Here is a 22922-nt window from a genome sequence, read left to right as displayed (position 1 = left end):
GAACCTGGTGAAATACAGAACAGTAGAGGCCCTATGTTCACTGCTGACATGCTCTTGTGACAAGAAACAGATGGCAGCATACTTAGGAGAAGGACTGGCACTCAGTAAATAGCTCCTTCAGCACAGGCTAGTGCCACACGGGTTAAAAGCAGGCATCGAACGCAAAACTGCTCCTGAGTGTTTGCATTCCAGGTTGCGCTTTACTGCAATTTTTCTATAAGCTTAAAATGAACAGATATTACGTGGGCAAAGAGGCCAAACTAACAACAAAAGAGCAATGACATAATTCAATACACATCCAAAGCTGTTTCATGGTGTCAAGGAGAAGGAGTTACGATTTAGGAAACCGTTCCATAAACATTAATTACCCACAGTGTTTTCAGCGTCGATGCAGACTTTCCAGCACCCGCACACTGGCCTATTCATTCTCCGTTATTTCTCTGGTGCTTTGGTCTGGCCTCCTCCCACGTAGACTGGCAGGTCTGTTTTTCTGTGTCCAAACGCTCATTTAATTAAATATAATCCAAAATTTATGTATCCCTTCTATACGTAGATATTCCCAGTCCCCTATGAGATTTGCCTTGTTGGTGACAAGCTTCCAATGTCCCCTGGTTAGTTATATATGTATTGTACTAAGAATTGAATGTGTGGCTTTGCACATATAGACAACACACCATATTCCTGAAACACATCCGCATTTCTTTCCTCTTGTTAATTAAGCTGTCTTCTTATGTATACGCTCTATGTTTTTTCTGTTTTCACAACTTTTGTATGATAGATATCACACATGTAATGATTTTTTTCCTCCTTTTTCAGAGTATGGCTAAACTTCCCTTGCCTGCTATTTTTTAAAAATAATTTTATTGAGAATTTCATAGATGTTCACAATGTGTTTTCATCAGATCCACTCTGAGTTTCCTCCCTTCCAATCCTTCCCTTCACTTCTTCCTCATTCATCACTTCCCTCCCAGCCCCCTGCGCTCTTTTTATTTTAAAAACCCACTGAGTGCACGTGATGGCACCTGCTTGTGCCGGAATTTAGGACAATCTACTGGAGTATGAGCAGCCTTTTAGGGGCCACACCTCTGAGGGAAGCACACTTCCCTATTAATTGCCATGTCTGCTTTTTTAAAAATAAGTTTTATTAATTTATTCATATTACATCTCAATGGTTATCCCATCCCTTGTATCCTCCCATTCCTCCCTCCCTCTCATTTTCCCCTTACTCCCCTCCCCTATGACTGTGACTGAGGGGGACCTCCTCCCCCTGTATATGTTCATAGGGTATCAAGTCTCTTCTTGGCAACAAGCTATCCTTCCTCTGAGTGCTGCCAGGCCTACCGATACTCTTTGGGCTACTCCAAAAGATAGAAATGGATGGAACATTACCAAATTCTTTCTGTGAGGCCATAGTCACATTGATACCTAAACCTCACAAAGACCCAACAAAGAAAGAGAATTTCAGACCAATTTCTCTTATGAACATTGAGGCAAAAATACTCAATAAAATACTCACAAAACAAATACAAGAACATATCAAAGATATCATTCACCATGACCAAGTAGGCTTCATTCCAGGCATGCAGGGATGGTTTAATATATAGAAATCCATCAATGTAATCCACAATATAAACAAACTGAAAATAAAAAACCACATTATCATCTCCTTAGATGCAGAGAAAGCATTTGATAAAATCCAACACCCATTCATGTTTAAAGTTTTGGAGAGATCAGGGATACAAGGCACATACCTCAACATAATAAAGGCTATAGACAGCAAGCCAATAGCCAAAATAAGGACTTTTTAGTCCTCAAGGAAATTCCTCTAAAATCAGGAACAAGGCAAGACTGCCCACTCTTTCTATATCTCTTCAATATAGTACTGGAAGTTCTAGAATGTCTGCTTTTTTAAGGGTGTATTTCCGCTTAGCCTAAGGCACAGCCTTCAGAAGCCGAGCAAGTAGTTCTCCCTCAAACTGTGATGCTCGCTGCCCTTGCTTCTTTTCTGTAATTACTTTGCTCATTTCCTGTCTTCATCTTGCTGGATTTTGTTTTCTTGTTATATAATTTCTCTTTTTGAATTATATATATATATATATATATATATATATATATATATGTATAATATCTTGCCAGTTTATATGATACCTCAAGAGACTAAAAGTTAGAAAAGAAAGCGGAGAGATTACTTACTAAAAAGTCTTTGTAATATAAATTCTCTCATACTTAATAAAATTTTAATAAAAATTTTCTTATACTTAATATTTTCTTTTTTGGGTAGCACACAAGATTATGTTTTCCACTGTAGCATTTTTATACATGTGTAATTATACTTTGTCTTTATTTGCCACCCTCATTGTCACCTGCACACTGCCTTTACCCTTACTGATTCCTTCGCTTCCCTCAAATAGTCCCCCTGTCTGCTGATGCCACATTCACTTTTAAGAAGTGACATTTCCTTTAATCCTGATATTTTCAAGAGCACATGTTATTAAACATACACACACGCGCACACGCACACACACACACACACACACACACACACACACACACACACACACACACTTTTAACAGTCTTTTTCCCATTGCAGAGACTGATGTTTTCCATAAACTACAGCGCAGGCCACCCTGAGCCCAGCCAGCCCTCTGGCACTGCCAGTATTCCTCCAGAGTATCATTCCTTCCCATAGACTGCCCCCATCTTTCCAGCTCTCCACACACCACCAATATGAGGGCATGGTCCATCTTTTAGTGCTGAAAAATGTACTTAAGGTTTAACAAGACCATCTTGGACATAGAGGAAACGTGACGCATTCAAACACAACTAAATAACCGAGTACTTAAAACTATACAATTTTATTAGACTGGATTCAGAGTTCCTGGGCCCCTCCCCAGGTATTCCAGCACATCCACATGATGTTGCTATAACTGTCTTCACTTGATTGACAATAATTTTCCCATTCTCTGGTATAAATGCCCCATAGAGAATAAACAGAAAATGTACTAAAGTAAAAGTTTAAATCAAGGGAAGGACACGCTGTGTAAGACTGGAACATCTAACTTAGTGTGACGGTCACACATACAACCCCAGTACTTGAGAGGCTGAGAAGGGAAGGGTGAGTTTGACACCAGGATGAGTTACAAACAGAGGCCTTACTTCCCAAAGGAGGGAACCAAAACAACAGCAATAACAACAAAACAGGGCCAGGATCTCCCCTCCCCCACCACCACCCAAAACACACACAGTGCAGGGGAGCCAGGGTTCTCCTTTCTTGAGTTTTTTCCACCTGTGGACTTGGTCTAATGCTTAGAAGCCCCTCAGAGTCCAAGTGGATTCTTCAATCATAAAGGGACCAGTCCTCTCAGCATGATGAATGGCCCCCTGCTTTTGCTCAAATCATTAACAATCACAAAATTCCAAAAATATTGGGATTTCGTCTCAGAAACAGAAGTTACACACATAATTTAATTTTCCTATTCTCTTCTTTGTTCCCAATTATGAAACAAATGTTGGAACCTGAGTTCGACTCCGGTGTCCAGCTGAGAAATATCACATTTTATTTATTAATTTTAGACCAAAGGACACAGAATCAAGACTAGCCAGTCAGGTAATTACGCATGGTAGAGGCTGAAAAAAAAATGTCTTAGAACTTTAGTAACTTTGTGGCTGGAGAGGCAGGCTTGCTGAGAGAAGCAAAGAGAGGAAGGAGGATGAGAAAGAAGAGTAACGAATTGGAGGATGTGTAAAATGACCAAACTTTACTATTTACGTGTATGAGCTTGGGACCTGAGGCAGAGGCTTGAAGGCTGAGTCACTGGAGCCCCAGACCATGGCTTGAGGCAGCGTACCATGGCTTTTGCCTAGGCGAGGGGTGAGGGTCAGCATCACCCCCCCATGACTGTCTCTGTGGCTGAAGCAATGGGCTGTCCTGATTCTGGGGCTTTGATCTGGCAGTGCAGAAAAGAAATCCCTACAATAACCTCCTAAAAGTAAACAATAAGCTACTAGGGAAGAAACCCAAAGGACCAGTGGAGAGACCTCCAAAGCAATGCAGTTAATTTACCCTTTGATTGGGAGGAGCTGAGTTAGCACCATATTCTTCCTGAAGAAATAAACCAAAGTATCTTTGAGATCTTTGGCAGAGTAAAGAAAAGAGGATCGCTGTGGTATGTTGGTCAGCCACACCAACCAAAATGGTGAACTCGTGGCTCAGTGGGAGACCTATCTCCAAGGTGATAGAGAGGTATACCTGATGTCCCCCAAATGCCTCCCACAATGTGTGTACACCACACAAACCACAAACATACACCTAGAGTAGGAATGGGGTGCTTTAAAAAGAAATAATATTGCAGACAGTGTTGAAAATTAATATAGTGTAATGATTGACCATACATAGGTGTTAAGTTAGATGGGAGTGCCATGGTTTGAATAGTTGCCTCCTCTGAAGCCCTCAATGAGCAAGGGTTGCTGTTGTGTCAGTGTTAACAGGTGAAGCCTTTGGAAGGTCATCAGAATTAAGGAGGCTCTGAGGGTGGGTACCGCCTCTTCTGATAGGTACTTTTCCACAGAGAGGAAGATTCAAGCTAGAAAGCTTGCTGTCTCTTCATGTGATTGATGCTCTCCACCAGACTTTGAGAAGACCCAGATCTAGGCTCGTGGACTTCTGAGCTAGCAACCCTCTGTTGGATACCCAGTCCACAACACTCAGGTGCATAGCGAGAAAGTGATAAGAAAGTTGGCTAAGGACAAGGCTAGCTAATAATTTGTTCTGAAACAAAAGCTTAGTATTTTTTATAAAACTCAACCACCTGGAACTAGAAGCTATAGCATAATGCGTGTTTAGGCTGTGGTTATGAACAAATATCAAGAAAGGATGAAAATGGAACAAAGAACTGGCCAAGAATAAAGGCTTTTACAACATTTGGGAAGTCTTTTTCTTTTCCCACTGTGTGTCTTACCCATCTCCATCAGCCTGTATGTCACTCCATCTATAACAACAGAAACTTAAAAAGTCCCACTTGTAACAATACCCTTATTTTCCTTTATTTCCTGGACCATGGAAAGTACATATGATTACTTACTAAATGGTGTGGTCAATCTTAGGAACATAAAAGAAGATGGCCTGATATCCTACAAAAATAATCTTCCACCTGGAAGTCTTGTGCTACTCAGTTGAATATGTGAACTTCCTTCTCTCAAGCAGTGAAGGCTGGGAAGTTGTGTCTTCTTTGCATCTTTTTTCAGTTTTCAAATTCACTCGCCTTCCTGTGTTTACAAGTGCATCTCAGATCTTTCAGAAATAATCACTTTTATCCTATATTATTTTCTCTGGAAAGTCTTGTTTTCCTTGGGACTCCACAGGATCCTTCAAAGGCTGAAAGTTATAGCCACTTTGTGTTGCATAAACATATGCTATAAACGTGGCCCACAGGAAACCTGAAAGTCCTAAAACAAAAACAAAAACAAAAACAAAACAAAGCAAAAAAAGCCACTGGCCACTGTACCACTCAGTGGTCTCCAAAGCAGGTCGGCCTGCCCTCAAAGCACCTCACAATGCTGCAAGGGGTTTATGGGGATACAGAGCCTCAAAGCAATTTCTGGAGCTTCAGATTCACAAATAAGCCCGGGGCCATGTGTGCATTAGGCTCCTCACCACCAGATTATAACCTATTTCTAAAATGAGTGACTTGATGACAGTGTGACAAATCTTTTTCATATCGGGTACTCATGGCAAAAACAAAACAAAACAAAACAACGACAACAACAACAACAAAAAGAAAAAAGAAAGAAAGAAAGAAAAAGAAAACCCAGAAGATTCTTACTGCAGCATAAGTGTAGAGGCAATTAAATGAAAACTCTGAGAGTTAACAATGGCGAAGGAGCTTCGCAAATTGTATACCACTGTCTAATAAAACAAGCGTCTCCATGTATTTCTCTCAACACCTTTTCCTACTGTGTAAGCCTATTAAACAGAACAACAGGACAATGTGCTAAGCATGACATTTATTTGCTTATAGAAAACTGATCCTGCAAAGACAGCTCAAATTGTCTCATTCAGTTTTTTTTCTATTAGAACTTTACAAACAACATAATTGACTTTCGAATTTTATAATGGCTTTACATCGTTCTGATCAAATAGAAACCAATAAATTACAATGATGACTCATTTGAGTAAACTGCTAACTTTTATAATTTCATGGTCAAAAGAAAAATTAATCTTCAAATGCCAAGGACAAGTTTTAATGTGTATTTTTCTTGATAGCTTAATCAATGGAAAACTTTCAAATACACATAAGTTTAATACCGGATAAAATACATGGTGGAGCAAAAATGAAGAATAAGTCCACAGTTGAGAAGAGAAAAATATAAAAATTTCTAACTGCTAAAAAAACACAAATTTTCTTCACATTTTAAAAATGATGAGCCTGGCAGTTAAGAGTCCTTGTTGCTCATGTGGAGGACCTGGGTTTGGTTCCAATGACCTACATCGTGGCTCACAACTGTCTGTAGCTCCAGTTCCAGAGAATCTTACCCCTTCTTCTGACCTTCACAGGCACAAGCACTCAGACAAATTAAATGAACAAATAAATAAATAAATGTAAAACTGTTACAAGATGATACCACATACATATTAAGTTGCTATGATATCTGGATTCTACTAAATTGGCTGGGTGTGGTGGCACACATCTTTAATCCCAGCACTTGGGAGGCAGAGGCCGAGGCAGGTGAATCTCTGTGAGTTCGAAGCCAGCCTGGTCTACAAAGTGAGTCCAGGACAGGCAGGGATGCACAGAGAAATACTGTCTCAAAAAACAGAACAAAACAGAAAGAGTCATGCTGAGGCTTGGAGGGGCTGTGAAAGCAGAGAGCCTGCTCTGTGATGATGACAACTACTGTTCGATTCCCAGCACCTACATAAAATCTAGGAATGCTGCTGCACATCTTTAATCATACTGCTGGGCATGGTGGGTGAGGTAAAGACATGGGGATCCCGGCAGCTCACTGTCCAGGTAAACTATCAAACTGATGAGCTCTATGTTCGGTGAAAGACGCGGTCTCAAATACGGTAGAAAGCAATTGAGGAAGACGCTGCAACCACATGTGTACTTGCCCACATAAACATACATAGGTACAACACACACACACACACACACACACACACACACACACACACACACACACACACACGCTTTATAAGTGGAATGAGGTAAAATGTTTATTCAGAACTGTAATATTTAAAATATAACAAAACAGTGCCATTTTGCAGTCTTTTTTAAAGTTTATTGTATAAAACTCTTGAGACTTGAGATCTGTGGATTACCTACCTTTACATCATTTTAGAATGTACACTACCAAAAATCACTTGATAGTAGCTTCCCACAGCAGTGCCCTTTTGATCTTTGCCAGGGATCATTTGATGGACTCACATAAGCTCTGAATTAAATTTCAATTAAAACCCAGACTCCGCTTGTTCTGTAAACACCTCAACAGACCCATTCCTGTTCTGTTTTGGCGCTTGCTCTTTCTTGTCCGGCTGGGAGGCAAACATACTGGAATGAGTAATAATGGGAAAAGATTACACAGTCTCAAATGACTCATTCAAGGTCCTTTATAAACTTTCTGTTTAAGCTTGTTTTAGAAAAGAGTACCTTGAACAAATTATCCTGGTTTGTTTAGCAAATAAGACTTGCAGTGGAGAGGCAAGAGCAGTGCCTAAATGTCAGTGCGAACATCACACAATGGAGCGGTTGCTTCAGAACCGATTTCTCTGGACTTCTAATGTTAGAATTAAAAAGAAACACAGTAAAAATAGACATTGCTAAGTCTACTACTGCTTGATAACACTGTGTGCCTTTCTCTGGAACATTTTCTTTCACAGATCTTTCTCTTGAAAATGTCTCTACACAGCGCATACACTAAATCCACACTGTATCTTTCGCAATCCATTTTCTTTTGATGTATTCATTTCAAAACGTCAGAAAATGTGAGCCAGGGAGATGACTCAGAGGGTAAGCATGCCTGCCACCAAGCTTGACAACTCTAGTTTTATCATCAGGTCCCAAATATTAGGAGAGAACCGACTCCCACAAATCATCCTTGGATATCCAAGGCACATGCGTGACCTACACAAGCACAAATAAAATAACATTTAAATGAAAAAGTAACTCCTTACATATATGATACGTAATATATAACTTCAGGGCAGATAGTTCGTGCTAGTATCTCTTACTTTTGTGCTCTATGTGAATTCCCTTCAGGGCAACAAAGACCTCCTACAGATTCTTAAACTTCTTTTCTATTTCTGCCGCCCTAGCATCCCACCTTAATAAGTAACTCCTGAGGTCAGGGTTCATACTTCCAACTATTTGACACTTAGTATTTAAAAGCATCGATAATCACCTAATATTGACTTAGAGGAGTGCAAATCTCACACTTTCTCCCAGTATTGGTTACCTGGTGTAACCAATAAATAAGCTGTTGTGAACATAAAAAATATATATATATAATTTCCATTTAAAGATGCATTAAAGAAAAGACAGACCATGTGCTAATGCATCAACCTCAGAAAGAAAAATAGTCTTTGTTTCTCTTGCTTTTGTTTTGTTTATATTATTTTCAGACAGGGCCCCCACTCCTGGCAATCCTCCTGTCTCGGACTCCTGAGTGTTGGGATTATCATCTTGCCTAGTTTAAGAATCTCTTCTACACTTTTATGTGTAGTTTTGATACCCCAGGAAGGAGATCTTAAAATGATTTGCTCTACATTTTCTATAAAATATGAGGATACTTGATTATTCTTCCATACTTTCAAAAAAGGTAAAAATAAGCCTACAGGCTTTATCCAATATAAACAACTTTTATACAGACATGGATGTCAAGTGTATTGTGTGCTGGATCTCAAGACGATGACCATGCCTGGAATACAGTGCGTGCTTAGCTAGTGCTGAATGAATAAAAGCTAAAGGCATCACTATGAAAACCTTATTGCTTGGACATCATCTAATAATTAGATTCAATCATGTATCCCCTAAATTAAGCTTCTAGATACAGAGGAATCAGGAGCATAGCATTTTAACTTTCTCCTGACTCATCACACAGGTTCTGTAAACTATCTGCTTTCACTACACACTGCGTAACTTTGGACAAAGAACTTCATCTCTCAGTGCCCAAATCTCCTTCCAAATGGACGGTGGTCATCATAGGCCTATTGTGAAATGGTCCAAGAGAGAAACTGGCTGGTTCACAAGGAAGTAGTCTCTAATATAAGCCGTCCCTTTCTTCTCACACCTGTTCCATACAGGAGATTCATGCACAGTCTGGGGGGGGGGGCGGTGCGGAAGGAGGGCGGGAGGAGGGCGGGCAAACGACTTAATTACCACACTGACTAGCTCAGTTGATGCAGGTGAATGCGATAATTACCTTACTAACCATAAAATTAATTCATCCAAGCAAGGAGCTCTCCCCCTCCCCCCTGTAGATGAGACCAGATCATAAAAAGTTTGGTGTTGTAGTAGGGTTTAGAGGTGCAAATAAACAGACAAGTCACAATGTAGTAAAAGAAGGATTTTTAGGTTTCTTTGGTGAAACAAAAGCAGATATAAAAAGTTACAAAGATTTTAGATTTTCATTCACAAAAAAAAATGGTCATTCACATTTTACACTATACATGTTATAATATAAATACAGGGAAGTATTATGTGCATCGTAATGAAAAAGAAAAAAGCCCTAATAAGTCAACACAGTGATTTTCTGTGTTCTAGAACACATTGGGCTATGCTTACTGCAGAGACCCAGGATCTTGCCGAAGACACTATGTATGATTGTGAGCACAGTCATTTCCTCTAAGCCGAAGGGGGTTTCATGAGAAACAATCAACAAGGGACCTACCCCAGTCTGCTCTTTCTCTCTTCTCCTCATTTTTGAAAATTTTCTTTGACCTGATGTGTAAAATGAGGATTTGTCCATTTTTATGGGGCTCCATATGATGATGATTCCACGCTTGCAGGCGTTATGTAATTTTTAAGGTTTGGTTTCTGTTCATGTTTTATTTGTAATTTTTCTGTAAGTTGTATTCTGTAACGTGAATGAAGGAGCCTTAAACACCTTCTTTCCATGAGTGGTTGTAACTTTGAGCCTCAGCATATCCGGGCAATGACTCAATGTCATCTCTAGCAATCACTATTCAAATGCAAGGAACTGGGTGGGAAGAGAGGAGCAAAAACTTCGACAAATGCACTCCACCTAACTGGAAGAAACTCCCACACTATTTCTACACTTACAGTCTTGCTTGGATGGGCAAACGGCACTTATCGATAGCTAAACACTTCTCCATTCTCCGCAATAAACACTTGGAGTATTCTATCCATCACATTATTGAATCAAGAACAGAGTACCTATGTTATAAGGTTTCAACCTGTGAAGAAAGTACAAAAGCTAACACTGAAAAATGACTAGCATACTACATTGATTTCAGGTCTTGGGGAAAATAACATCCAATAAATTAAATCCGTATGGCTTACTTCATTTATTTATGTGTGCTTCGCAGCTGCAGCATTCATACATGAACATTCAAATTTTTATAAAGGATTAAAATGGCTATATGTACAAAATGGATGCTTTTTTTTTTTTTTTTTTTTTTTGCACGAGTGTTGTTGTCTTAAGAAACCCCACCCCCCACCCTCCACAACCCTTGGTCTATGTTCACTCCAAATACCTTGATCCAGCGTTAGTGTTAAGAAAGCCATTATAAAGGAAACCTGGTTGAGTTAATAATTAGCACTTTGACCCCTAAAAAATGTCTCAGGTCATTAAAAAAAAGTCCTCCATTCAGGCCCTTTGTGTAAGTGAAGGAAAAGGAACGTGACAAAATGGAGTTACACCCTGGAGCTCCGAGAATTTCATCAGTCTCCTATCAGCCAGGCATCAGCTTGGACAAGCATGGCTCCCATGGATGACGTAGGTGCAGAGCATTGCAAGATTCCGTTTGCTGGTTGTCCAAGAAAGCCGTCCTCAAACGTGCTGGCAGTCGATGGGCAGACATAACTTTTTCCAGCCTAAACAAACTATAGCAAAGCAGCCAAACCAATGATGAAAGACCTCGAAATCGCCATAATCATCATTAAATATGCCTCAACTCAGTGTGATGTTTTACTCTATATACAGGGTTAAAATCAACATTAAATCATCTTATTTACATGGCCATTGGAGCTGAAAGTGTGTTTTTTTAAATAGTACAGTAGGCTGGCATACATGGTCTGCACTGGAGGCAGAGAGAGAAGAAAAGAAATTAGATAGGCCGGAAATGGTTATCTTCTTCGCTCATTTTCTTTCATTTTATTCACTTCAAAAATTCCATGTTTCACTGAAAATATTTTAAGAGCACAGCAACCCCAAATGACCAGACGGCAGTCCCAAAATCCAAGCCAACTGCGAGTTCTTCTTGAGGTGATAGGAAAGGCACGGAAAGTCAGGGCTTTGGCTGAAATGATGAACACATGTTCGCCATTTTAAGGATCAGCGCCTCGATTCCTGCCACCTCCGGCTCCAGCGATGCTCATGTTTTGATGTATTTATGGAATTGTCCTTTGCTGATGAGGAGTTTTTAAAATATTTCTTAGAATAAGTCCTTTGGTATGCAGACGCTACATGGAAAAAAACAAAGGAAGAAAGAAAACACAACAGTATTACTTGCTCCATACCCTAAACTACTGATACCACCGCCGTAAAAGGTAGGCGTCTAGTAGCGGTTAAAGCATGGTTGTCCATTGTTTCTAAAGGACCACTTACGGTTCACGCAGGTTATTTTAGGCATGGCCCATCTCCCACTTCCTAGGCACCGGATAGTTGGAAGGTGGCGTTGAATGAAACCATCTTTGCAGTGATATCTAATCAAGGAGTTGATTTCGTAACGAGGTTTCATCTTTCCAAAGGTCTTGGCATTTTCTACAACAGGGGGCTGGCCGCAAGCAACTAAGAAAAAGCAAATTGTGTTATTTCCAAGTAAAATCTAAGCATTTCAATTATTGTAAGCATCAGACTCAGTCTCTCTCTGTTTCTTTACTCTGTGTAACACCCCGGGACCCTCAATCGCATACCTTTGCAAAAGACGTTGATATAGAATTTAAAATTTGAAAACAATTTTAAATATTTAGGTTGAGGCTCTGGATGTACATTTTATCCCAGAGCATGTCATTTTAAGTGGTATTTTCATTAAAATGAAAATATGATCAAACGGCCATACACTTATCTATTCATCTAGAAAGTCACTTTAAAAAAAAAATAACTACAGATTTTTAAAAAAACACCTGTCTATCACTAGTGAATGGCCTATTGGTATTGTCTTTCTTATTATCGCTCATCTTTTATTAACCATCTTAGTGTAATGATGTATTCGTATCAGTTAACTATCACTAATTCCTTGAATAAAAAATACAAAAAAACAAAACCAAAGAAATACAATTTTTAACACCATTGAAGTATAGACATATACTTCTAAGTATAAATAAAATGTTATATGGTCCCACCTACTCCATACTAAAACAAGGGAAGAGTGGACAGTGCTCCTGCCTCAGGTCTTCTGTCTGTCTGTCTGTTGTTTGAGACAGGGTGTCGTATACTCCAGGCTGGCCTTGAGCTCACTATGCAGTTAAGAATGACATTGAATTCCTCTCAGCACTAGGGAGGCAGAAGCAGGTGAATCTTTGTGAGAAGCCAACCTGGTCTACAAAGAGAGCTCCAGGACAGCCAGGGCTGTTGTTAAACAGAGAAACGATGTCTCAAAAAATGAGAGAAAGAGAGAGACAGAGACAGAGAGAGAGCAGAGAGAGAGAGAGAGAGAGAAGAGAGGAGAGGAGAGAGGAAAGAGAGACAGAGAGAGAGCAGAGAGAGGGGGAGAGGGGAGAGAGAAAGAGAGAGAAGAGAGCAGAGAGAGAGAGAGAGAGGGAGAGAGAGAGTGCTGATATCACAAGCTCATGCTACTGTGCCTGACCTATGTAACTATGGCGGGCTGACTGAACCTAGACTTCCTGTGCACCCGAAATTGAGTTGTTTTTACTTCAAAATCTTAGTACAGTAAATGTTTATAATTATTAAATTTGTTTACATATTAGAAGGCTGTTTATAAAACATTGTTTTTTCAATGATAAATTCAGGTTTAATTTTAATATTTAGTCCCTCCAATTTACATCTGCTTTATCCAACTTGCACCTGCACACTGCATTTATTATAATATTAAAAGCTATAATAGGTCCCTGATACTGGCAAGCATCGGGTAGAATGAGGCTACAGTGAGACAGAAGATTAAAATAATCAACTGGACAAGATCATATGTGATCCTGTATTCTATTGACAAACTAGAAGCTGAATTTATATTTATCATTTTTAGAAAATAATTGCATGTTTTCCTCAAAACTATTTATATGTAAAGATTATTTAAAAAGCTAAAAACAATCCAGTTGAATATGGTAGTATCAAGGCTAGAAAAGTAGGTTGGAATTAGATCCAAACATATAAACTTTATATTTGACAAGAACAACATGGCAGAGCAGTAGGCAAGGCAGTCTTAAAACATAAACAATTGGGTATTCATGTGGCAGAACACATTTGCTTCCCTACCTCACAGAACACATGGAAAGCCAGTTCTAGGTAGCTTAAACACATAAACACAAATGGCAAAGTTATAAAACAATTCAACAAACAATACACATTATCTTTATGATTATAGGGTTCATAAAGACTTTTTAAAGCATAGAAAAATTGAAATAATAAAATAACATTAAAAATACTGAGCTATCTTCACCAAAAACCATAATGCAGGAGTAAAGAAAACCTACAAAGAAGGAAGATATATTTTTAAAATATGTAACTGTCTGGAGATTGGGTTTAAGAATGTAATAAGAAACCGTACAAATCAAAGTAAGAGAAAGGAACCAAGTTCTAAAAATAAAGAAAAGACATGAATAAAAAATTTACTAAAGAAGATCCATAAACAACCAATAAATATATGAAAATATAGTTAACAAATATCTAAGAAAATGCGTATTAAATCAAAAAGGATAACATTTCATACCCACCAGAGTGGCCCAAAATTTCTCAAGTCCAATAATGTCAAATGTTGGAGAAGATGTGAAGTGTCAGGGGCCTCTCACACATGGCTGATGGGAGTGTGAATTGCTTTAAGTTTGGCATGGAATTTGGCATTTGCTAGTAAATCTGATGGTACATAGATCTTATGACCCAGCATCTTCGCCCCTGGAAATATGTCCTACAGAAACTCATGAACGTCTACCAAGAACAAGTTTAGGGAGGGATATTCACAGAAACATTTTGTAAGACAGTAAACACACTGACTGCAATCCACTGGCGAGGGGACTAATCTCAATACAAAATGCAATTGAATATAATAAACCACTTTCACAACAGCAAAAGCAAAGAATATGCAGCTACGAACACCTGCATAGATAAATCTCAATGACAAATGCAGAATAACAACAAACAAACAAACAAAAAGCAAGGTATAGATTACATATAATTCTCCCTATGTAAGTTTTAAAAATGGGAAACAAATAATCTGTTGTTCTGGACAATGTTACAGGAAAAAGTGAGGGAATCAAGTCATTAATTCTGGCACGAGTTTTGATTAGGAAGCAGCAACAAGAGGCTCCAAAGATGTATGGACAGCTTAAAGGAAGTGTTCTCTTAGAAACACCACTTTTCTATATATTAAGCATCTTTTCTTACCTGTAAATAATTAGAAGAACTACTTGGGGCTTTAGGCTTACAGGTGTATGAAGTATCTAAGAGACTACCTTTTACAAAGCCTGTAAACACTGACATTAGGAAACTCTTCTAGATCCAGGAGAAAAGAATCCATTCTTTAGTGAAATAATGTTAGCGTCTTTCAACACTCACTTCTCACTGGGAAACTTAAAATACATTGTGTTATGCATGAGAATCTTTCTTGGCTCTAAAGCTAAAGTTCTCAACCTGGAGCAAATCCTCTTTTCTCTCTAAACTGTACTTATCCCCCATAGAACATGGCTGTGTGTACGGACTTTTGGTTGGCACAGTTGGAGGAGGCTTGGAGGCAAGACTACCGCTGGCATTCAGCACACAGAGGGCCTGGAGGATGTTAAGTATTTCTGATACACTGGACAGTCTATCACAATAAAAATTATATACCCTGCTCAAAGTGTCAACAGTGTTGCCATGGTGAAACTGTGGCAAAGGACAAGCTAGCTCAGGAAATAGCATATTGAGCCCACAAACGAACAGCATGACTCTGGGACCATTCAGAGGTCACAGAAGGCAAACAAGACATTTGAGTAAAGACAAACAGTTTATTAAAGACTTGTTATTCTGGAAAAAGGACAGCAGCAAATACTAGACTTGCTATTTTTACCAGTTCCATGCAGAAGTGCTGAGAAAACGCACAGGTGTACATCTTATTATGGGATAATGCATTGAGAATAAGTGCTACCATGGATGAGAGAACTGCACAGTCGTCATTGACATCAGGTGAGCTTCATCTAGACTAGGGCTATGTCTAAATGTTCTCTTTCTCCAGTACAATTTGTTATATGTGATAAAGTCTTGCCTAGCATGTTTTCACATATATTATATATAATATTATATATTAAGTTATTATATTTGAAACAATATATTGTGTTATATGTTATATTAATTTTGAATTAAAAAACAAAGCAAATGAGTTTTATAAGTTGCATTGATAGTTTGTACTCTTTCTTAAGGTGGGTCTTGGTTGGCCTAGGAACCAGATAGTCATGGTTTAAATCATTATCACAAGTAGTGTTATAATTCTGCTATGGGTTATCCATTTGTTTTAGGAAGATGACTATACAGCTATACTCTATGCTACAGTAATTTAAACATAAAAGTCATTACAAACACAATGTAAACTTCAAATTCAGCTTTCTTGGTATTTCTTTGTTACTGCTTAACATTAGACAAGCAGTTCTCATCCTGGGACATCTTTTACACATGTCCCTGTTTATCAACTGTTGAAAGCACTCAGTTACAGGCACAGGGGTGGTAGTTTTGTTCCCCGGATTACAAGTGGAAAACAAACCTCTAAAGGAATGCTTTAAAAATGCTCAAATGCCCACAAAAAAATCAAACAATGAGTAAAAGCAGTAAACTGTGAGTTGAAGACTGGTGAACAGGAGCCTGTAGGCCGTTCTGGGGCACTTTCCCAGCTCTGCATTCTGCACCCACTGAAACACTTGAACAGGAGCCAAGTGCTCCAGCGCTTCCTATAGAAACAATACTGACTATTCCATGATACACCCAGCAACTCTGCTGCCAGTGTCCTTTAGTCCTTTCTTCACCAGAACAAAAATTTCTACAAGTCATTGGCCAGCAATTCCTTAAAGATGTTATGGGCGGTTTTCCTGTACAAATGCTACCTTTTTTATCTTAAGCACCTGAAATCTAAAGAGGAATAGTACTGAAAACAAACCCTTTCATTCCACTGGCACAGAAAAGCATCCTTAGGAAGCAGGAAACCGCAGAGCAGCTCTAATGTGCAACTCCGAGGGAGGGTGAAACCTTTGCTTCCTGCCACACGCTGCCAGAGGCCAGGCGGGTTAAGAGCCCTGCAGCAGCGGTCCTTACCTGTTCCCTTCTTGCAGGTGTAGGTGAGATGATAGTTGCAGGGAACGTCATTCCACTGGCCATTCTCATGCCAGATGATCACAACGCAGTCTTCTCCAGCAGAAAAGAAGCTGTCGGGCTGGTTGGGTCTCCAGTTCTCATATTGCTATAAAAAAAATAGTGAGCGAAGATAAATACTCCACAGGCAGGGGGCAATGTGAGACACCCCCTCCCCCAGTGGCTGTCTGGTTGGGACGGACTCAACTGTTTCTGTTCATCCACAGAACTGAAATTATTTTCATGGTAAATACTTTCAAACTCTTATGGGAAACACATGTAGCTCAAAGGCTTTGTTTAACAAATAGCTATATTTCGTCAATGAAATGTTCTTGAGAAACTTTGGTATAGTTACCATAGATTTCTAAACATGCATTTTGCCTGTAACTTAAGAAAGTTTATCATTATCTTACTATTAACTGTAATAATAGTAGAAGTGAAGCAGACAAAAATTTCACAATCTCTTTCTGATCAAATATGGAATTTTCTAGATAGTAACACCAGTGCTAAGAAGCCTCCTGAACATGGTAGGAAATGCAAGGTCTGATTTATGGAACACCTAAGCAACTATTGCTGGGGGTACACAAATCTGTTAGTCTTTCTTTAAGTTCAGTTTTAAATGCATCTTTGGCTTGAAATTGAGTAAAGATTTTACTTAGGAAATATAAAGTTGGAGAAAAAAATGAAGAATAAAAGCACTCATTCCGAATTGAGAGTATATTATGAAATCACTCTGTTTACTTAATTTTATCAGTAGCTGTTTTATTATCTTTTTTTTAAATTTATTTATTTTTTTTATTAATTTATTCTTGTTACATCTCGATGTTTATCCCATCCCTTGTATCCTCCCATTCCTCCCTCCACCCCCCCATTTTCCCATTATTCTCCTCCCCTATGACTGTTCCTGAGAGGGATTTCCTCCCCCTGTATATTCTCATAGGGTATCAAGTCTCTTCTTGGCTACCTGCTGTCCTTCCTCTGAGTGCCACCAGGTCTCCCCCTCCAGGGGACATGGTCAAATGTGCGGCACCAGAGTACGTGAGAAAGTCATATCGCACTCTCCACTCAACTGTGGAGAATATTCTGACTATTGGCTAGATCTGGCTGTTTTATTATCTTATGCATGCATATTTCAGACCTATTTTACATTCAAATACTAATTTTTTTGTTTGAACGCTTGCAGAATGTTTTTTTTTAATTTAGTATTCTATTTAGTATTCAAAAATTAGTGTTAGAGAATCTTCCACAAAATATTCTTTAATCTATAAAATAATTTTGAGTACCAATAAACTCTACATTAAAAATAGTGAAAGTTTCATGACTATGCTAGAGCGGGATATAATTTTTCTTCTCAGAAAAGAAAAATGATTTTAAGAACTTTTAAACATGGTAAACTTACGGGTTTGGGGGAGGGAAGGGAAGGTAATTTGTAAGTAAATTGACCTAAAATTTGAAAGTCTGCCTTTCTTTCAACCTCTTTGCTAAGCTTTACTTTCTTTTTTTTTTTTAATTTTTTATTATTAATTTATTCTTGTTACATCTCAATGGTTATCCCATCCCTTGTGTCCTCCCATTCTTCCCTCCCTCCCCTTTTCCCCTTATTCCCCTCCCCTATGACTGTTCCTGAGGGGGACTTCCTCCTCCTGTATATGCTCATAGGGTATCAAGTCTCTTCTCCTATTAGGACTCTAGATGAGAGAAGCATGGGAGAATGGCAAAGTAGAAGGATCCAGAGGGGTCCTAGAAACCTACAAGTGGAACATTATGATAGGCAGATTTGGGCCCAGGGGTCCCGCTCAAACTAAGGCACCAGCCAAGGACAATACAGGCGGTAAACTTTAAACCCCTACCCAGATCAAGCTTTACTTTCAAGCCTCTTCTGTCATGCCAATCTAAGACGGGAGGCGGGTTCCCTGCAAGGGAAAGAGTCTCTGAATGGCGACAGAAGTGTGCAGGGCCATGGAGCTAAATGAACTTGTTTCCTTCTCTTCCACACACACCAAAAATGAGTTGTTAGATCTCTTGGGGAAACGTACTCCAGGATTGAGATGAACTTAAATACCTCCCTAGAAATATAAATGGTAGCATAAAGTCATACTCCGGAGCCCTAGGAAGCTGCTTAGGGAATCCCCTATCCCCAAAGATCTAGGAAGCTGCTTAGGGAACCCATTACCCCTCCATCCCCAAAGCTCTCCAACTGGTAGATTTTCTTGGAGCCAGGAATTGATATTTGCTCTGAAATGGATTTTCACGTTTCTCTTTTTCTTTTCTTTGCTTCTCTCCCCCTACTTTCATCTCTCGTCCCTCGCCCTCCTCCACCAAGGCTTATCTGTTTAAACTCTACTTTCACAAACAAGGAAGTGGAGGTTGGAAATTCACGTTCTCCATGCTGCTGAAAAGTGGAGTGGTGTCTTTTGAATAAATGAATGAATGAATGAATGCCTGAAAGAAAGATTGTTGGGGTCAGAGGTCAGAGAGACTGGTAAAAACAGCCTATCTGGACCTGATAGGAGCATTCTCTCATGAACTTACAGCAGCTGTGGTTTTCAGCAATATATCTGGTCAAGATGAAGCTACCAACACTCCAGCATGGCTGGGGAGGGGCACATGAGCCTCCCGCCTCTGCTGCAGAGTTATTGACAGTTGGCGGCTGTTAAGCGGGGTAAGAGTCAGACTTCTGCAGGGCAGTGATCTCCATTAGATGGTCCCTCAGCCACATCCATGGTCAGCATGACTTGAATGCCATGGGTTTGACTAAAGCTGTGCATCCTTTACTGTGCAGTCTGCCCTGTGCTGCTCATCACCACTGTTTTCTTCCTGACATTCACTGTACTCTAATGTCCTACACAAGGTACTCGTCTGTTGTCTTTCTTCTAGCTAGCAAATGCATGCACAGTAAGAACTGACTACTGCCTGATTTTCTTTACTGCTGCGTCCTCAGTGATCAGAGCTAAGCATGATATATATGTGGCTTAAGTTTGATGTTTAGAAACAATAAATTGTGGACATTTTTGCCTATCCAATTTACTATTCTAATCAAAGATGCCCCTTGCTGACAGCTAAGAATAGTGGAGATGGCAGCCATAATTTAACCAGTACAAATAAGCTTTCTGAAAAATGCTTGACAATGTATGTCAAGAAACTCAAAATAAAGACAGAGCTGGCTGTAGGCTATATTTGTATAGGGTTCCTAGGTGGGTCCCCTAGTCAGGGGCTGTCTCTGACATGGACTCTGCTGCCTACTTTTTGATCACTTCCCCCCTGGCGAGGGGAGGCTCCCGTTTTCTGAGGAGGAGAGGATGAATAGGGGAAGAGGACAGGAGAGTGGGACCAGGATGAGAGGAAGGAGGGGGCTATGATCCAGATGTAAAGTGAATTAATTAATTAATCAATCAATTAAAATTAAAAAGGCTCAAAATGTTTGGATCAATAGTTCTGCTCCTAATACTGTATTCTCAAAAACTAACCAAAGATGAGAAGGACACTTGTGATACATAGTCTATACAAGAAAGTTAGATGAAAACCATTATATTGGAAGACCACATTGAATAAGTTTTGATGTGACCAGGAAAATGGAATATTGTATAACCACTAAATACTTCATTCTGGAAGACTATTCAAAGAAATATAAATGGTAACACCAAACTTACACGTCATTTCAGATGCCATTCCATATGTGTATAAGAACAAACAAAAATCCAGTAAAACTTTATAAAGTTTATATAAGTTCTGTGGCACACAGGCTACAATAATTTTACTTGTTTCCTGAATTCTAGAGTAAGAACAGTCAGGTTTCTAATCAGTGAAAGTAAAGATTATGAAATTACCTCTGCATTTATTAAAAGTATTCACAGATTCTGGCCAACCTGGTTCAAACTAACCTCAGCAGATGCCACGTCACATTTCCGAAGTCCCTCAACAGGTTTGTACTTTTTAGTTGGCACTTCCTACTGGTCTGAAAAGCGCCTGTGCCATTTCATGCTGATATTACTTAGAGTTCTATGCTAGCAAACTGCTTCTTGGGGTTTAAACTCGAAAAAGATACAATCGCCTTTGCTGAGAATTGCCTCTGCCACCTAGCAGTGTTTCAAAAGGTGTGGTTTTTGTTGTTTGGCAGAGCTCTGGCTTAATTGTGCAGAACCAAGTTTTAGCTATGTGGTTTCTATAAGAACGGCTAGTGCCTTCAGGTGATTCGCACTGTTGCCTCCTGATCACTCAGTTGTGTCAGGTAGCTTGACTAGGGTGCTTCAGATTTGCTCATGTTAGTGCCAAATTGACTCAGTAGAGCAAACTCTGGCTTGCCGTTTCATCTTTAATATTTTATAGGCTTATCTGACTTTTTGGCAAATGATTAAACTAATAAGTAAATAAAAACTTGACTGTAGATCCAATAATGCATTTTTCATAAACATTAAGTACTAGGGAAAAATCCATCCCGAGGAAATCAATCCAGGTATAAGAATATAAACTCTCACCTTCCTCATCCCTAGCAACAAAATAAGGATGCTCACACTAGCAGAGAAAACCGACCACCTCCCATGCAAAATGGTTTCTTTTCCTTCGAGCTATCAAGAAGCATCTTGGGTGTTGGTGTTTTCTCGTTTTGTTTGATATTTGTTTACCAAGTTCTCACCACAAAGTGCAAGCCAGTCAAACCTGCTTTGCAGTCTTGAATGATCTACTCTGAGCTCACTTGACTCAACCCACTATTGGGCTTGGATTGGCAAACTAGGACTTATTCTAAGAAGCCAGCATGGGTTGATAAAATTGTGTGCAAAACCTTTAACTAGAATACGTACTGGCCATTTAGCTCCATAGTTATGCCTCTAAGACTCACGTTTCCCACTATGAACCCTGAATTCTCATTGCCTTAAGAGAAAATGCTAAAATTGTTTTGTTCTTTTATTCTCCTCTGCTGGCAAAGAAAGACTATGACGTGGAGGAATGTCAACTCAGATGTACATTTTTCTTCCGTTTTATTAAAAGATAATTATTTGACCAAGTATGAAATTGCTTAGTGCTTTGTATCATATGACAAAATTACTCTGGGAGTTCCAGTTAAATAGCTAGCTCTCCATACCTGCAGAACAAGTTCTCAAATGACAAGCATTTCAATTAAGGCAAATTCCGTTACTACTCCGTTACCCCTCCCCACAACCAAATTCAAATATATCACCTGTCAAGATAATAAAATGGTTGAGAAAACCCTGGATGAACTCCAAGAGCTAATAAGTATGGTTCTGTTACATAAAACTTGTCTCCACATACAGGAAAGCTGGTCCAAGCAACCCTAATGTTGCTGGGGAAAACTCAGAGCAGACTGAAGTTATCCATTTAAGTCTACCAAATTATACATGCCTAGTTACTTGTTATACTCTTTCTTGTCAAAATTATCCTGTAGGTTCTCCGAAGCCCACATGACCTCACAGGCTGACTTCATCCAAACTCTCAGGGAGGGTCCTCAGATTTCAAAGCAACTGACTGGGTTTTTCTTTGGATGGGTGCAGAATTAGTTTTCTTCCCCTTCTCTGCAGCTCTCTCACTTGACTCAGCATGGCAGGTGGGTAGTATTGATGACGAGTGGAGTCGGCTTTTGGCAGTTTTCAATAACAATAACGTACTACAGGGAAATCTCTGATCATACGGAGTCTAGGAAGTCAAAATTCCCAGTCACTTCTAATATGTGATGTTTTCTCTTTAAAATATGTAACTTATCACCATGATCAGTGGTACCAAGTCTTCAGCAAGCAATCAGCCTCCCAAGGATGAAGAGACAAACCAAAACAATGTGAGTTACCTAATTCACCTTTCCATATACAGACGTGGATCACTGGATCACTGCCTTTCTACAGAGGGTTATTAAAGCCCTTTTCGAGCTCTATGTAAGACTTAGAAATAGACACACAAGGAGTTTATTCTGTTCCCTTAAAAAAAAAAAAAGGAAGGAAGAAAAATTTAAAGAAGGAGTTGCATATAAACACACAAGAGGCCTACAGAACACCAAATAGAATAGACTGGAAAAGAAAATCTTCCCGACATAGTAATAAAAACACACAATATACAGAACAAATACAAAATATTAAAAGCAGCAAGAGAAAAAGGCAAAGTAACATACAATGGCAAACCTATCAGAATTACACCCTACTTCTCAGCTGGGTGTCTGGACAGAGATCCTGCAAACCCTAAGAGACACAGATGCCAGGCCAGACTACTATACCCAGCAAAACTATCAATAACCATTGGTGGAGAAAAC

The 22922-nt window shown here is 39.3% G+C and overlaps 1 protein-coding gene across 1 annotated transcript in view; it reads right to left on the bottom strand.

Moving 5' to 3' along the window:
• Nucleotides 1-10981: 10981 nt before the first annotated feature.
• The window catches only part of Vcan (versican), a 93737-nt gene continuing 81796 nt past the window's right edge, over nt 10982-22922 (bottom strand). The window contains exons 13-15 of the mRNA XM_051172618.1: nt 16634-16778; nt 11789-11971; nt 10982-11643 (exon numbers count right to left, since the gene is read on the bottom strand). Coding sequence (XP_051028575.1) covers nt 11516-11643; nt 11789-11971; nt 16634-16778 — 456 coding nt within the window. The 3' untranslated portion in view covers nt 10982-11515. The remainder of the gene's footprint in view (nt 11644-11788; nt 11972-16633; nt 16779-22922) is intronic.

The sequence above is a fragment of the Acomys russatus genome, chromosome 30, assembly GCF_903995435.1.
Source record: "Acomys russatus chromosome 30, mAcoRus1.1, whole genome shotgun sequence".
Classification (NCBI taxonomy): Eukaryota; Metazoa; Chordata; class Mammalia; order Rodentia; family Muridae; genus Acomys; species Acomys russatus.
Note: the sequence above shows the minus strand (reverse complement) of the source record. Positions and strands in the feature narration are given on the sequence as shown.